A 17,523-nucleotide genomic window follows, 5' to 3' on the forward strand; every position below is an offset into this window, starting at 1 on the left:
ACAAAGAAATACTGAAAGGATCAAGAAGCTAAACGGAATCCCACATCTAATGAGGTTGATCCAAAATTAACCCTAGCTAGTTTATGAATCATCTTTCCCCACAGCTTTACAAGCACATCTGTAAGACACACCTACCAAAGGCGGGATCTGGCCCATTGAACACAGAACAAATCTCAATAGCAATACTGTGTGACGCCTTCCTGGGTGGATGCTAACATTCAAGAACAAATAAGGTTCAAAGAAATACATTTCACTTGAATAAAATCATCTCTCTCGTAAATGCCCCAGTAATTATTGGGGGCTCCATTTTCATGTTGCTCCAGCTGTTCTCTGGAAAGGCCTTAAACCATATTGGCAAGAGCATCAAAACACTATTCTACCTTCTCAGCTAAACTGAAGGAATCCTTAAGAAAACACAGAGCAGGGCACAAGCAGTTTTAGCCCAACACAGGAAATTAAATATTTTACTTTAAAACAGCATGAAATGTGGGCTGACTGAACTGCATTTAGAATAGAAAACAAACTCCCATCCCAACTCCCAAATCTTCACGGGGAGACTCACAACTAGCAGACCTAAAATGTCACTCAGTCAACCGGCTCCTCATTGCTTCATACATGTAACGCCAACGTACAGATATGCAGAGCTTCTCTTCCCCCACTGGGTTCTGTTCTCATGAGCCAGCACTCTACAGGAATTTACAAGACACCTGCTCTTGACATGGAGTCTTGGTGAATGGAATATACCAATTGTTACAAAGGCATCTTGAAATTTTAGTCCAACTAATCCTGACAGTATCTTACATGAAAAGCATGGTCTCATCTTTAACATCACATACTCTCAGGAGCATGAAGGGGGAGATCCGCACCTGGTGTACATTAGGGTAACACTCCGTTTATTTCAATGGAGCCATGTTGATTTATACCAGTGAAAAGACAGGTCTAGTATGTCCAGCAAGACTGGCTACATTCTCCTCCATGCCAGTTCTCTTGAATAGACTGTTCCTCATGGTATCTATCCATCCATCCATGGTACTTTGATATGGCTCCCATCACCACAGTATCTGATCACCTCACAATCTTTAATGAACACAACATCCTGTGCTATTACCTCAGTTTAACAGATGAGGGAACAGAGACCCAAAGAAACTAGGTGACTTGCCCAGGATCACACAGAACGTCTGTGGTGGAGCTGAGAGTTCAACCCAGGTCTCCCAAGGGCCAGGTTAGTGTCCTAATCACTGGAGCATCCTTCCTCCCAACCCCTTAGCTGATTAGAAGTCATGATTAACATGTCTACAACCACAGCATCAGGTCTTCTGAACAGGCAACATTGACCCCAATAATCTACTACAGAACTTTTGGAACAGGGACCATCATCACTAAAAGAGTAGGACAGCCCCTCCCCCCTCCACAAATAATCTCTTTCAAGATTCATTTTGGACCCACAAATCTAATGGGCCCCACTGTCTCAATATCTGTCTAACAAAAAAAGTAGGACTCTAAGCTCAGCAGTATTTATGCTGTCAAGCTAGCAGGCTATTATAGATTCCTTTAGCTAAATACCCTTTGCCTCTAGCAGTTAAACAGTCTTGTAAAAGTCTTGTTCTGACCTGCAGTTCTGCCAGCAAGCCACAACGTTTTCAAGGCATTAGCCTCTCTGAGCTGTTTCCGTACAATTTACCAGCTAAGAGAGTTAAATGCATTATAAGCCATCTCCCCGCCCTGGACATGTTAAGAGTGCATAACCTGGAGCTAGTCTTTTACTGCTTTACACTGCAAAAATAGATCAAGATGGGGATTTACAAGCATCCACTCATTTTGGAGAAAGCAGTGCAGAATTCAAGCTTTCACTTAAACAAAAGTTAAGTGCCAAGTTCTTAAGCTTGTGAAGATATAACCTCCCAAACATGGGAAGTATGTAAACCAATCATGGCTGTGGCCTTGAACTGGCAGACAGACTGCTCCAATGCATCTGCTGCCACGCTGCAGAGCTACGAAGCAGCAGCAGAATAAAACTGATACAAGACTGAGGTCCGCGGCCCAGATGCTGCTACTGTGGGCAGCAATGAAACAAAAGGGTCACGTCAGTTTCACGCGGCCGCTCTCAGTTGGGAACGTGTTGCAATATGGGGAGTGCTGGGAAGGAAAAAACTGCTTTCCTCACTGCAAAAAAACATGAGAGAAAAGAAAAACTGAGTTTTCCTAGCTCTCGTTTACCTCTCACCCCCATCCCGCCACGCAACAGCCAGCAGGCTCTGGAGGGGTAGAGTGGCAAAGGCCCTTTTTGCTGCACTGCTGGCTCCATTCTTCTCTTAGGAGTCGCTGGAAGGAGGGAAGAGAGAGCTCCTTTTCCCTTACAGCAGGCATCTCCAGAACCCCACTAGCCAGAGGCAGAAACAATACACGGCCTAAGTCCTGGCAACTTCCCACCTCCCAGCAGCTATGCTTGATACCCCTTCGTTGGTAGTTTTCCCAGTTGTAACTTCCCTATTTACCCTCTGGCTAGTTGGTTTAGTCCCCACGCTAGCTGTCTAGCAAGATTTTCTTGCCCTACTGGGCTAACAGATCAGGGAAACTGGGACTGTCCCTATTCCACCAGAAAGGTTTCTGAAGGGCAGTCATGTGCTGAGGTTAGCCAGTGGCTGATCTCCAGGGCACTATCCCATAAGCAGAGGGAGGGAGAAGATACAGCACAGCAGACATGTCCAGTGCATGGGCCATTCAAGCAAAGTAGAGCATGATCCAATTTAACATTTCTCTGTTGTTAAATCCTCATCCTGAGCAAGGAACTTGTGCCAGTGTCCCTATAAACAGAGGGAGCATTAGCTCATCTTCACCATAGGTAGGGCCCTACCAAATTCACGGTCCATTTTGGTCAATTTCACAGTCACAGGATTTTTAAAATAATAAATCTCATGATTTCCGCTATTTTAATCTGAAATTTCATGGTGTTGTAATTGTAGGGGTCGTGCCCACCCCACAACTCCTTTTTGGTCAGAAGGTTATTGTAGGTGGGGTTGCAGTACTGCTACCCTTACTTCTGCACTGCTGCTGGTGGCGGCGCTGCCTTCAGAGCTGGGCAACTGGAGAGCAGCAGCTGCTGGCCAGGAGTCCAGCTCTGAAGGCAGAGCCACCGCCAGCAGCAGTGTAGAAGTAAGGATGGCCTGGTATGGTATTGCCACCCTTACATCTGTGCTGCTGCCTGCAGAGCTGGGCACTCAGTCAACAGCTGCCACTCTCCGGCCTCCCAGCTCCGAAGGCAGCAGCGCAGAAGTAAGGGTGGCATGGTATGTATTGCCTCCCTTATTTCTGCGCTGCTGCTGGTGGGGTGCTGTCTTCAGAACTGGGCACCTGGACAACAGCCGCCGCTCTCCGGCTGCCCAGCTCTGAAGTCAGCAGAGAAGTAAGGGTGGCAATACTGTGACCCCCCTAAAATACCCTTGTGACCCCCCCTGCAACTCCCTTTTGGGTCAGGACCCCCAATTTGAGAAACTCTGGTCTCCTCTGTGAAATCTGTATAGTGTAGGGAAAAGCACACAAAAGGCCAGATTTCATGGTCCGTGACGTGTTTTTCATGGCCCTGAATTTGGTAGGGCCCTAACCATAGCATAGCTGGCAAAGTATTAAAACATGCAATGGGGATTGGGCACCCCCCAACCTGCGCCTGTCGTTAGCCTGCGTTCTCTGCAAGGCCATGCTACTGTTTCACAAGCCTTGCTCTGCCATACCCAAGTAGTAACAATATCCATGCGTTTATTTTTGTGGGCTCGACAAGCAATAAGGCACTCAGCTGACTGCCTCAGGGACTGCTAGACAGGTCAGTAGAACAGAGCAAATATTTACAGCAGGTCAGTCAGAGGCCCGCATGGCTCCAAGCTCACTGAGTGCTGGAAAAAGCTGAAAGCATCTAGAAGCACCCTGGTCAGCACTCTGTGGACAGGGCTTTACCTGCCCTGAGGCTGCAAGGTGAGCTAGAGCAAACACAGGGGGCCTGGATCAGATGACCCTAGCACAGACATACTGAATTAAACAGGACAACTTTATGGACAGGATATTTGGGATTGGGGGAGGGGAGGGAAGAGTAACATCTCATCTCACCCACGAGTATCAGCTGGGTCTGTCCTCAATACAGGCCTGATCCAAAGGCCATTAAAGTCAATGCTCTTCCACCGCAATTTTGTCAGTGGGAGCCACGGAAGGCCGACAGTGGGGGCCCCGCTCTCAATCCCGGGTGAGAAATGCCTCACTCCTTTTGCAAAGGGGTGCCCAAGAACTCAGGGGCATCCTTCTTGCAGCTTTCCTAACTTGTTAGAATTCAACCTATAGTAGTTATTACACACCTCTTTCAACCCGCATGCTCTCACACAACATGGTCTATCTAAAAAAAAAGATACATGTTGCTCTGGTGAGACATTCTCTTCACAAAGTTGGCTCCTCCATCTACGTGCCTCACTACCAATAGATGCCCAGAGCTGGAGGCCAAAAGAGACCATTAGATCACCTAGTCTGACATTCTGTATAACAAAGGCCATAAAATTTCATCCAGTTACTCCTGAGTTGAGACCAATCACTTGTGTGACACTTTCCACTGCTCTGCTAACCTACCACGCAATGTAAAGCTGTACTGTACTCTCTCACTTCGATACATGACACCTGATGAGCTACAACTGAAGACAAAGTCCACAGAGCTGTCAAAAGGAAAGACACATCGTACAGTGAAATCAAATTCCTGTTCACTGGAAGCAGTGCAGTCGTAGCAGGCCACGTATCCAAGGGATAGGACTGAAGATGAGGGGGAAACCAAAACCAACGCACTTCACAGTGAAGAACACACATACGTCTTTTGATTTATGGTAGAGAATTAGAGTTGCTTTGGATGCAATGGAGAATTAAAATATCTCCTAACGTTTTTAATTAGAGGGCAGAATGGATCAGTAGGTTTAAGAGCCTATTCTCCCAATGATAAGGGGATTTGCATGTGTAGCTCACGTTAGCATTAACAGGAATTACCTGCCGAAATACTCCATGAATGGATGGGAAAAAGAGATGCCACAATTAAAGAGCGGTCAAACAACAGCTCCGTACAACAGGAAATTCAGGCTATAGAGCAGAAGTTTGTTTGGGTTTTTGCACTTCAGTGAAACGCCCTGGAAGAAACATGAACGTTCAGAAATGTTTAATAAGGGGACGAGCTTTAAAAAAAAAAAAAAGAAATTCTACATCTACGAAGGGCAGTGAAGGGTCTGCACACAATGACAGGTGACTGTACCCGGGCAATAAGAGAACACCCAGTCAAACAGCCTCGCAGGGAACAGGCAAACCAGCATGATATAGGACGGGGGCCCGGTCAGATGTTGCTGAGGCAACAGATATGAACATTCCGTGCCTCATTTCCTTGTTAGCAAACTCATTCTGGAAGTTTGTTGAAGGCTGGATGCCAAACCAAGCAGAGAAGAAGGGGGCAGGAGGTAGAGAGGTTTTAAAAAAGGCTAAAGCAGCCTGAATAATCTTAAGAGCAAAACTACTCATCTGAAACGTCTGTTTGCTGATGCTGAGGTACGAGCACGGCATTGCGTGAATACATCCCTAAAAGATGTCTCCTATGTGATTTGGAGACGGGATCGGCTGGTAGAAATTTCTCTAAAAATAGGTTCTGATAAGGATCAGTGGAGTTTTTTCAACACATGGAGTTCATGTGATGAGGTTTTCCCTTTGGTGCACACAGCTCACTTAGGTTTTATTAGCCACTGTTATTCATAATTGTCGCCTAGGTTTTAAGAGTCAGAAGCAAGACTACACACGTCCTTCAATTTATTCTTACCTGGTAGCTGCTCCTCACAACTGCAAAAAGTAAAGTAATTTTAGGGAAGGAAAAAGCCTAACGTAACCACCTTTGAGTAACCAGGGATCAAAGCAGCAACCAGTTGGACATTAAACCATTGGACATTAAAGCCCCCAAAACAAAGAGGCTGAATGGCAACTAAAATTAATCGTCACCTTCTAGAAGTGACTACCAATCTCCTTATTATAGTCAGTTTTGGATGCAAAGCAAGCAAGTCATGATAGCAAGCAAATGAGTTTAATTAGCAGCCTAACCTAATTGCATAGAGTGCTCCACTTTTGTACTGCCCTGGTCTGCACGTACGAGTGGCGATACAAGTAGGTGCATGTTCTATAAACCGCTGCTGGAACCTTAACGTTCAAATGGGGGGGGGTGTCTGTATACACGTGCGTGGTTCTGAGTCACGGACGCATAGCTCAGTGGCTTACCCTCTAGAGCAGGGTTTCTCAGCCCATGGGTCGTGACCCAAATTGGGTCACCAGAACATGTCAAAGGGTTGTGTGGAAGGCCCGGGGGGGAAAGAGAAGGGGCATGGCTGGGCCAAATCTGAGTGGCGCTGCAACCCCATACACCAGGTTGCAATGCCCGGTGCAGGGAGCTGAGCCGAGCCCAGCCAGCCCTGTGGGACTGGAACCACAGGAGCTGCCAGGATAGTGTATATTATGCATCATGGGTAAGAAATATTTAGTAAGCCAGATGTTTTTTGTGCTAAAGCTACTTACTAAGTCGCAACAGGCCATCAAGGTTTACAGCTGGGTCCAGAGAGGTTGAGAACCATTGCTCTAGAGCTCAGGTCAGCTACGCTGAAAAAAGTTAGCTACCATGGGTGCAATTTGCCTACTGATGTAGAAGCGCAAATCCCACTGGCTTTCAGTGGGACTTGTGCTCCTAACTCACCCAGGTTGCTGCAAAAAAATCCCACCCTACAAGTCAAATTTTCAAAATGGGCAGAAGCAGCCATCTGTGTGTACAACACTTTGCAATTGTGCATACAAGCAAAGCCTTGTGCACATAGCTCAGGACACTGCTTGAAACCATGGACTCCTAAATTTTTATGACACTCCTCACCTCATCTCCCCAACTGCACCCCCATTTCACTGCTACCGATCACAGCTCGTAGTTAGTCTAGTTCAACAATTTTAATGCCATAGTAAATCAACTAAGGTTTGGCTATTTTTAAAGTGCTCCATTATTAAAAGTTCCAATTATATTCAGCAAAAAAGCTCCGAAGTACAAACACATTAATTTGGCACTCATGAAACTGTCCCTGCTCCAGGAAAGGGGTTCCATTTCTGCACACCATCACCTAATGGATGTGAAAGCATCACAACAGAACTAACACCAAGCATGCAAAACTCGGAATTAAAATGCAAGTCTAGGTCCCCTCTGACTCATCTCTACAAAAATTATGTGAAGAGTAAAATGATTCTTCACATTTCTTCAGCTACCAATGCCCTTCCATAGACTAAAATCAACAGTTAAATGTCATTTGCTATCCCATATGAATGGGCTGGAGCACATTAGCATGAGTCCTGAATTCATCATTCATGAGACACTGAAGTTAGCTCCAAGGCAAATGTGAATTTAGCTTTTAGTCCTTCAAGTTCCACAGTGTCCAGTCATCATCTCATTTAAATAAAAAGCCTCCAGTAAAATTATTATTACTATTATTTTAATACCGTCTCATAATGTTAACAACAAATGCAGAAGCCACTCTAGATTGGCACAGTTTGTTTAAACATGACCCAAAAGCCACACAGAAAGAGAGATTAATAAACTGATAAGAACAGGTACTACGCTTGATCTTAGCTCATAGAGAGCCAAGAGACAGCTTTAATCTTTCAGTCAGCCTGCAAGACAAAAACAAAATACTTAAAAAACGACAATAAGTTTTAAGTCCAGCATAGCTCCGGCAAAGCTACAAGTTAAGCATCCAGGAAACATTCTCTCCATTCAGACCCCATTCCAGTCTGTCTTTCAATAGGAGCCTTGAGTTCTAGGGGTTGTTCATTTAAATCATGATCCTGCAAGCTGCTCAGTGGGTCTCTGGACTGGCAGAGCAGCTTGTAGGATCAGTGTCTTAGTCCCTGCATCACAAGTTACTTTCAGCTTAAACTAAGGAAAGAAGAGGACATACAGCCGCTACCACTAACCTGAAGCTAATTAACATATACAGGTCAAAAACATCTGACTATTGTGCTGTACAACAGTTTCTAAATGTTTGTACTTATCACTCTACACTGTGCAGGCTCGAAATTTCCCCTGGCATTTCAATTGGCTGCACGCTGTTCTTAACTTCTGTACTGTTGGGTAGTAGTTCCATATGCTGTTAAATACATGGGGTGTTACATCCCAGAGGTGGCTGCATTTTGCCGATGTTTGTTTAAAAAAGGAACACCCAACTTTCTTTGGGATCCTTGAAGATGAAACACTATGCAAAGGCAAGGCATCAGTATAAACAAGTTTGCAATTTTTTTTTCCAGCTGATGAGCAAGATGCCGGTTGCGCCTAAAGCAGCTTGTAGCCATTGGTGGAATTCAAATAAACAGTCTAATTACAATGACCTTCTAGATTAAGCAGGGTAACTGCGGACAGCAGCCCATTCCCAATAGTCATTATTGACCTAAATTGCAGAGCACACAAGCAATCCTAGTTGGCTTCCATGGACTTACTATTTGCAAAGCACATGTACATTCACCAATGAAGAAGCACTTGGCAAAGGGAAAAGAAGAGCAATGATGGTATATTTGTTTCATGGGGAAAAGATCAAATCCACACTCTTCACATAACACAAGAACCAGGGGTCACCTAATGAAATTAATTTGCAGCAGGTTTAAAACAAACATAAGGAAGTATTTCTTCACACAATGCACAGTCAACCTGTGGAACTCACTGCCAGGGGATGTTGTGAAGGCCAAAACTATAACTGGATTCAAAAACGAATTAGATAACTTCATGGAGGATAGGTCCATCAATGGCTATTAGCCAAGATGGTCAGGGATGCAAAACCACACTCTGGGTTCCAGATGCTGGGACTGGACGACAGGGGATGGATCTCTTGATGGTTGCCCTGTTCTGTTCCTTCCTCTGAAATGTCTGGTGTTGGCTACTGTTGGAAGACAGGTACTGGACTAGATGGACCATTGGTGTGACCCGGTATGGTCATTCTTATGTTCTTATCTTTCACAAATTCCAACAACTCTAACAAATAAAAATTCAAAACGTTTCCTTTGAAACATAAAGGATGTCCTCCCCTTTGGTCTACTTACTGTGCAGGTAATCAGCCAGGTCACCACCATTGCAGTACTGGAAATAGAAGAGAACAACAAAAGTTTAAGTTAGCATTGGGCAGGGTGGCAAAGATTTAACGAACAGAGGAAGCAAATTAAGTAAGATGGGAACTCCGGGTACGTCTTCACTATCCGCCGGATCGGCGGGTAATCATCAATCTATCAGGGATCGATTTATCGCGTCTCATTTAGACGCGATAAATTGATCCCCGAACGCGCTCCCCATCGACTCCGGAACTCCACCAGAGCGAGAGGCGGAAGTGGAGTCGACGGGGGAGCCGTGGCCGTCGATCCTGTGCCGTGAGGACCCAAGGTACATCAATCTAAGATACGTCGACTTCAGCTACGTAATTCTTGTAGCTGAAGTTGCGTACCTTAGATCGATCCCCCTCCACGCCCCACCCCCAGTGTAGACCAGCCCTCCATAATGATGTTTACATCATGGGATCAGGAAAGGAACCTGGGAGTGTCTACGAATAAGTATTCAAAGCTCACTCAATTATGTTCCCCTGCTAGTATGGAAACATCCAATGAGAGCTCAGTTTGAAGAGAACATAAGAGTATATATAAGGTTTGGCAGCTCTACAACTATAACGTGTTGTAGTTCTTTCCATGAAATTGCTCATTAGTGAATAGTAGGTAGTAACATATATTCCCCTTCAAGATAAAAAGTCTTCCAGGTCAAGCCTGCGCTAAACAGGCATTCCAGCAATAGAGAGATTAAAAACAGCCTAGTGCTTGAGCTCTGTTGTGCTTGAACTTAGTGTGACAGTGCACCCCATAAGGCTTCATGGAAATATGCTTATGAATGTATATATGACATAACTGGAATATGTTTTATGCTACATATGCCATGTAACATATCTCTGCAAAGGTTATGATCTACTGAATCTATTCATCCTATTTGTACGCATGTGTCATGGTTGTATTCGAAGTTATGAATATTGGCTGTGTACTTGCTTGATTTCTAAGTAGCCTTAGTAAAGCATTTGGTCAGCTTCTCGAGAAAGGAATGTGCAAATTAGTGCCCAATCAAGGAACACTTAAAGGACAATGAATCTTGGAAGGCTCCAATCCACATAAGAAGTCTACCTGAGGACGTTCAGGGTAGCACGTAAACAATGTCTGATGCCTGTAAAAACTGAGTCATGCATGGACATGCGACTTGTCCACGTGACTCCAAAACTCCATCTTGGAGCTGGACTTTGAATAGGAGAGAGGAGGGGGTCTCCACCCCCAAGAGAAAGTCTATTTAGACCCCTGGGAGACCCCTCCATTTTGTCTTCGGCTGGCTAAAGAGATAGCCTCTCCAGCCCCCAAAGATACCTGAAAGAAACTGGAACAAAGGACAGTAACTACTGGGGGTGTGAGTGATTGCTGGACCCAGACTAGAAGGAGACTTGTCTGTAAAAAGAAGCTTTTTATTTTATTTTCCTTGGTAATTCACTTTGTTCTGTCTGCTATTACTTGGAACCACTTAAATCCTACTTTCTGTATTTAATAAAATCACTTTTTACTTATTAATTAACCCAGAGTATGTATTAATACCTGGGGGAGGGGAGCAAACAGCTGTGCATATCTCTCTATCAGTGTTATAGAGAGCGAACAATTTATGAGTTTACCCTGTATAAACATATACAGGGTAAAACGGATTTATTTAGGGTTTGGACCCCATTGGGAGTTGGGCATCTGAGTGTTAAAGATAGGTACACTTCTTAAGCTGCTTTCAGTTAAGTCTGCAGCCTTGGGGCACGTGGTTCAGACCCTGGGTCTGTGTTGGAGCAGACTGGCGTGTCTGGCTCAACAAGACAGGGTGCTGCATCCCAAGCTGGCAGGGAAAGCAGAGGCAGAAGTAGTCTTGGCACATCAGTTGGCAGCCCCAAGGGGGTTTCTGTGATCCAACCCGTCACACTTAATGCGCTTCACATACCCCCTTCAGCCTCACGGACGTGCACCTGCAAATTCGATAGCAAGAGGAGCTCCAACTAGACCATGAAACAGGGAAGCCCTATCCAAATAAAAGGTCTATCCGCTTTGTCAGTGTATCAGAATAACTCACCTCCATAACCAAGTAGACAGAGTTCGCCAGTTCCTGGGGAAAAGGAAAAAAACAAAAGAAGATTTAAGCATTTGAAGATCAGAAAAGTTAAAGCCATTGTGCACCTGAAAGAAAAAAGTAAGTTAGTAGTTTTGGGGGGTAAAACCTCATCTCATTATCCCCAAACCGGGGATGGGAAACTATCATATATCTTCCTTGCAATGGGCGTTATGAGGATTAATTCATGAAGATGATGTGGGATGATGAAAATTCTATGTAAGCGCCAAGTACTTCACACAGAGTTGAGCAAGTTATCCATTTCTGAGAGCCTATCCCTTCTTCTGACTTTGGTCTTGGTACTCCTTTAGGGCTCCCAGGTATTACCAGCAGCATTTCCATACAAGGAGCACCTATGTGAGGGAAGGGGAAGGGGGAAGGAAACGTGCACTTAGCTCAGAATTGGAGGTGGTGCTGAGACACAGAATTGGGATCTGCATTTCAACCCCCCCAGCTCAGGTGTGTTTGGAGGGAAAGTCTTGGTTTTGCCCACTGTGGAGGTTGAGGGCAGAACACAAATGTTGATCTAAACTCCTATCCAGTTCAAAGTGTTCAAATCTTGGGCTTTTGGTTGGAGACAGTTCTAATTAAAATTTATCTTAAAGGAGTTGGTAGGTGGAAAAAAAGATCAAGGAATCCAGGAGCTCCTGAAGAATCAGTTCCTGAACTACTAGCTAAGATGCAGGTAAGGTTCTGGGACACATTTCATTCTAACATTAATCTAAGAACATACGAATGGCCATACTGGGTCAGACCAAAGGTCCATCCAGCCCAGTATCCTGTCTTCTGACAGTGACCAATGCCAGGTGCCCCAGAGGGAGTGAACCTAACAGGTAATAATCAAGTGATCTCTCTCCTGCCATCCAGCACCACCCTCTGACAAACAGGCTAGGGACACCATTCCTTTCCCATCCTGGCTAATTACCCATCCTGGCTAACATGACTCAGTAATCAAGGACATACAGAAAACCAACACTTCCCAGACTGCTGATGGCGTTTGGCCTTTCCTCTGAGGCCTCACAATGTAAGCAAGGCACCAGGGAATCCTGGTTCACACAGATTGCAAGTTCAAATTGAAATCTTGGTTTAGCAGTGTAGCTTTTTTGCCTTAGTTCTAAATAAACATGAACATAGAGCAATATTTAAAGACACCAACACATTAAAACACTTGATGTCAGCATGTGGCTTTGGTTCTCTCCAAATGTGGAACTTTGTGAGAGCCAAGTCAGGCATCAAATCCCAAATGGACAGCTGTTCTTCTAGAGTTTGTTATGTGCGCTGCCTTGGAATGCTCTCTCCCGCCTTAAAAATGCCCTCTTCATAGGTCCCCCGTCTTGGCTTTGTACACTGCATACAAGTATGGGGCGCTATGGAACAGGGTTAAGAATGGAGAAGGCTGTTTAGAAGAATACATTGAAGGGAGCAGCTATTTACACAGTAATTCAGTGCTAGCAGCTTTTCACTCCTAACTACATGGAATTATCATGAGAAAGTAGGCCAAAGGTGTTATCCTTACTACCCCCCTGATGAATGGGTTATTCTCAACCTCCTTGCCCCAGCAAAAGCCAGACAGGCATTATGAAGGAAGTAACAGATTCAGTAGAACCATGATAATAGTAACTACACTACTATTTTCTATCAGAGTCGGGCAACCTAGACTGAACCAAAGATACAAGCTCTTCCAAATTCCCGGAGGAGTTCAAATCCTGCTCAGGCCTCTATGGAACCAGCAATGTGGTCTTCAAAAATGGGACAATGATCAAGGTAGATGTGACATTCATTCTTTAACAATGGCCCTAGTTTTTCCTCGTCACTCCTGTGTCTCCTTTAAGATATGATTATTGAGATACCGCCTCTAGACCCCAATCAGAGTTCCATTGTGCTAGAAACTGTACAAACAAGTAAAACACAGACTGTCCCTGCCCCTGAGAACTCACAGTCTAGGACTATGACAAGACACAGCACAGGGTGGGGACAGGACAAGCTAACTAACTAGGAGAGTATTTGCAAAACTCAGTAGTCAGTGGCATTCAATTGCTAAAAACATGCCTATTTTAAGCTCTGGGCACCTGTACAAGAACACACCCAAAAATGTTATTAATTTAAGGGCAACATTGTTCAGAACTGCCTAATTTAGGGGCGTCAGTCCCACTGACTTTCAATTAGCCTTAGGCACCAAAGTCACTTCTGAAAGTTACCTTAAATAATCATCAACCAGAGGCTCTTCTGCACCCTCCAAGCCTCAGGGTCCCCATCTCTAATCTATTTACAGACTCCTTAAATGGGTCTTGCTAGGCATCTCTTAAATCAAGCGGAGGACATATCTGTCCACATCCTAAAAGCCACTCTCAGCTCAAGTGAGACCGGGCACTGAAAACAACCATTTATCGACCTAGAGGTGCTTTGACATCTGGGGCAGGGCAAGGAACTGAGCCCCTCTACCTTGTTCCAGGCCAATGCCTTAGCTACCAAATCATTCAGCATCTGCTATACTGTTCCCCTCTCTCTGCAGGGCTTCAACTTCAAAAGGCATCAATCTTCACCCCCCCCCCCCAAATGTGAGCTTTAAAAGCAGCTCCAGCCCCTCCCCATTGCTCCTTTCATCCTTGCCTACTCAAAGGACTCTGCAGTCTGTCAAGTCTGTGTCATAACAGCTCCTTTTGTCAAGGCCTCGCCCACCTCTTGTAGTTCCGGTTCAGAGGTGTAGTGGAAATGACATTTAGAGTTTCAAGGGTTGCAAGCAAGAGTTAAATATATTTTTGTTGACCTTTAGCTACCTGGAGTGCATAGAAGCCAAGAAACAGACGCATGCAAAGTAAGCGGCCTTCCCCCAACAATGCATTAAGAGGGGATGCAAATGATCAGCAGCCTGGTAGTGTGTGTTCCAAAGGCTCCCCAGGTTCAAAGTGCTCCCCAGACCCAAGGGCTGGCAGTTTGCGGCTTTCACAGCTGTTCCAGTTACCAGGCTAAGCTGAATTTTAAAAGGTCTCTTGTGTTCGGCCCATGAGCAATTTACTGTGATATTTTCAAGAGCGTCTTTGTTGCATTTCTGTGTAGGACAAGAACTGCATGAGACAAGGCTTGGATTCCAACCCCTGCATTTAAAAGAAGTGCACGCTTCGACCCAACCTGCTTTCACATTCTATTCAAAACCCTCTGTGCTTCCAGCACTGACTGGGAGTCAGAAGGTCTGGGGATTATTCCCAGATGTAACACAAGCTTCCTGAATAGCCAGAGACAAGTCACTCAGCACCTAATTTTCAGAAATGCTGAACACCCAGCAACAGTCATGAACTTCAGCTGGAACGGTGAGAGATCAGAACATCTGGAAAAAAAAGAATCAAGGCCCTTTAACCTTTTTGTGACTTAATCTCTCTACCTGTAGAACAACGCTGCTTACTTAACTAGCAAGGGTGTTGGGAGGATTAATTCTTTACCAGTGTACCACACCAAGATCCTCTGATGGAGGCATATTCTAGTTTATGCAAGTTAAGCACCATACATGCTTGCAAAACCCTCTTATAATTGATGAGACAGGAGCTAGTATGGATGGGACAGATCTGTTAGGTTATTGTATAGTCTGGTCTTCCACCTTTGTAATTTGTTTTGAAGTCAGTGGAAATGTAACAGAAAGGGATTTGGTTCGGTAGTTGGTGTGTATACACAACACTTAAATACAGCTCAGATGCTATATAAGTGCCTGGATAGATATGAGAAAGACTCCAATCAACCTGCCTAGCAACAGAGTGTGACCTTTATGCTTCAGGTTTCACCATTCCAGCCTAGGAGGCAGAAGAAGCAAATACCTGAAAGTCACTCGTCAGACAGCAAGCTTCTCGCTGCTCTAATTAAGAGATACAGTGTCCCTCCTCCAGCGACAGCATTGTCGGTGTGTTTCCAACCTCGTTAGGAAGCAGTAGGACACTTCTGCTGTAGATCAGGTTTGAGGCAAATTCATGCCAAGATTGTGCGCAGTCATCCATCATTTCTGATGGAAAGTGAAATTGTCTCCCCTCGTTCCCATTTTTTAAAAAGCTACAGATTCATAATCCAAAATATGCTGTGTGTGTGTTACTCTTCCATTTATGATGCATAGCTCCCAGCTCCTCTGTAGTAGGGCTGCGTCTGGGGTCAGGGAACAAACTGAATAGGGCTTGGGGCAGGGCTGCATTTGAAATGTAGTTATCTAGAGGGGGTTTGCAAGTACACACCAGGAGGCTTTCCTTACTTTTAGCCACCTTAGCCAGCATTATTTATGTCAGGCAGGTGTGGGGTATCATGCTGAAGATCCCCAACGCCAAACTACAGTCATACAGTTTGCTTGGGGAAAGCTCACTGGGATTGGAATACATGGAGTAGTTTAACAAGACTCTTAATATTCTCCCCTTGAAAACTCATTTACAAAAACCCTTGGAAGTCCAGAACCGAAACCGGTTTCCTTTCACTTGTGATCCCTCCAGTGCAGGTGGGTTTTGTTCATTAAGAAACAAAAGAAAGAAAAATATGGCAGACCAGACTTTGGGCCTACCGACCGCTTTGGGCCCTTTGAGGCAAACTGAAGTGCCCATAACATTCACTTGCACGTTAATCCCGAGAATACTATTCTTAGTCCATTGCAGAGCTAGTGTACAAAAGCCACTGAGGGTGCTCTACTTAGGGCCTCTGGCTCGTGTTCGCCAGTTTCTGTAGCAGCGGCTAATTTTGCCACTAGTTGAGGGAAAAAAATACATGGAGACAGCACCTTCACTTCTGTCCTCTTCTCAGGCAACAGCAGCCCACTGACTGCAATCCACTTACATGCAATACGCGTCCAGGTGTAGTGTCAGAGGGACACCGCCAAAGGCGTTCAGCAGGACTATGAATCATCCTGGATTGTTGCCCAATTTGTAGTTCTGCCATTAGAGACTCTAGCAGTGAAGTTTCTCTTTAATTGGGTATTAAAAATAAGGAAAGGGGAGGGAAATAGTTACTGACAATCTATTGTCTGCAAACCAACACACATGCACTGGGAGAGATAAACCAATAGTGAAGGAAATATGATTTTAATTAAGCTGTGCAGCAGAAGTTGCTGTAGACCAGCACTGTGCTGGAATCCTTGAAGTAATGTCGTACAGTTGTGGAAACGATCAAGGATGGTTCAATTTGTTACAACATCTAAGGCCTAACAATATTGTGACCCTTTACATTCCCCTTCCAGACAGACTGGAAGGTGGCATATCAGAAGTGAAGCAGACATACCAAAATTAGTTTTTCCTGACTTAGTTTGTCATCCTCATTCCACTGCTTTAAAAAAACCCATCAAGGATGTTTGCTCTCACAATGCCATCATTCTCCTGTCTCTATCCTGGGGCCTGGCCTACAGCCAAATTTAACAAAATGGTTAGGAGACAAAAGGTAGAGGTGTCATTTTTCTTACAACTATGACAACCCCATTCAATAATGCACTATTTCCACTGGTCTGTATGGGACTGGTGATAACAGGAGACCAGAAAAAATAGATAGCCCACCTTTCCTTTCATAGAAAAACCTTAGTAAGTTTGAACAGAGTAGAAAAGAAATACAAAGCAGCAGCATGGACAAGGAAGTTCACACGCTCAGTGCCTTTGTGTAAATGGCTTTTTAATCCTGTATTAAAACTTTGCCATCAGGAATTTAAAACATTTGACAGCTACAAAATCCAGATCTTGAAAGTCACCAGGGATTGCTGTACGGGGCCTATTGTTAAAATTCCCTCATTCCCAGACACAAACTAGAAGTCAAGGGAGAGAAAAATCTGCCATTAATGGGTATCAGCACTGACCTGAACAGACTCCTGTGGGAAGTGAGGGGGTAGGTCAGACTGATGCCGAGCACATCCTTGGTCTCTTCTCAGAGATGCCCAGCATGATGGCCGGCATCTTGGTTCACACAGCAGGGACAGAACTCAGGACCTCCAGAGCTAATAGCAGGAGATGCTACAGTTTGAGCTAGACAGCCAAGGCATCCCTGCTGGTGGCTGGAGCCTTAACAGACTCGCATCCTCGGTGGATCAGGCACAAAGTGGAGACCAGAAACACACTCACCAGTGGCCCATCGTGAGGATGGTTTGACAATGTGGACAACAGTCAACTCAGATGTGCACAGACTCTAAATCATTCCATGGAGACCACCAAAATAGTAACAGCTTACAGAACTCTACACCAGTCTGGCCCAGACCGGTAGGGGTCTCATAACCGACCCCACTATATAAAATTCACACCTGAATGTTGTCACTAAATGTGGACTACAAAGGCCTTCACGTTCAAAACAACCTTATG

At 44.8% G+C, this 17,523-nt stretch overlaps 1 protein-coding gene across 8 annotated transcripts in view; it reads right to left on the bottom strand.

Moving 5' to 3' along the window:
- The window catches only part of ULK1 (unc-51 like autophagy activating kinase 1), a 112,764-nt gene that overhangs the window by 80,379 nt on the left and 14,862 nt on the right, over window positions 1-17,523 (bottom strand). For all 8 annotated transcript variants that reach the window (XM_065568571.1, XM_065568570.1, XM_065568569.1 and 5 more), the window contains 2 exons: window positions 11,192-11,224; window positions 9,112-9,148 (listed from right to left, as the gene is read on the bottom strand). In XM_065568571.1, coding sequence (XP_065424643.1) covers window positions 9,112-9,148; window positions 11,192-11,224 — 70 coding nt within the window. The remainder of the gene's footprint in view (window positions 1-9,111; window positions 9,149-11,191; window positions 11,225-17,523) is intronic.

Source organism: Chrysemys picta, chromosome 15, assembly GCF_011386835.1.
Source record: "Chrysemys picta bellii isolate R12L10 chromosome 15, ASM1138683v2, whole genome shotgun sequence".
Classification (NCBI taxonomy): Eukaryota; Metazoa; Chordata; order Testudines; family Emydidae; genus Chrysemys; species Chrysemys picta.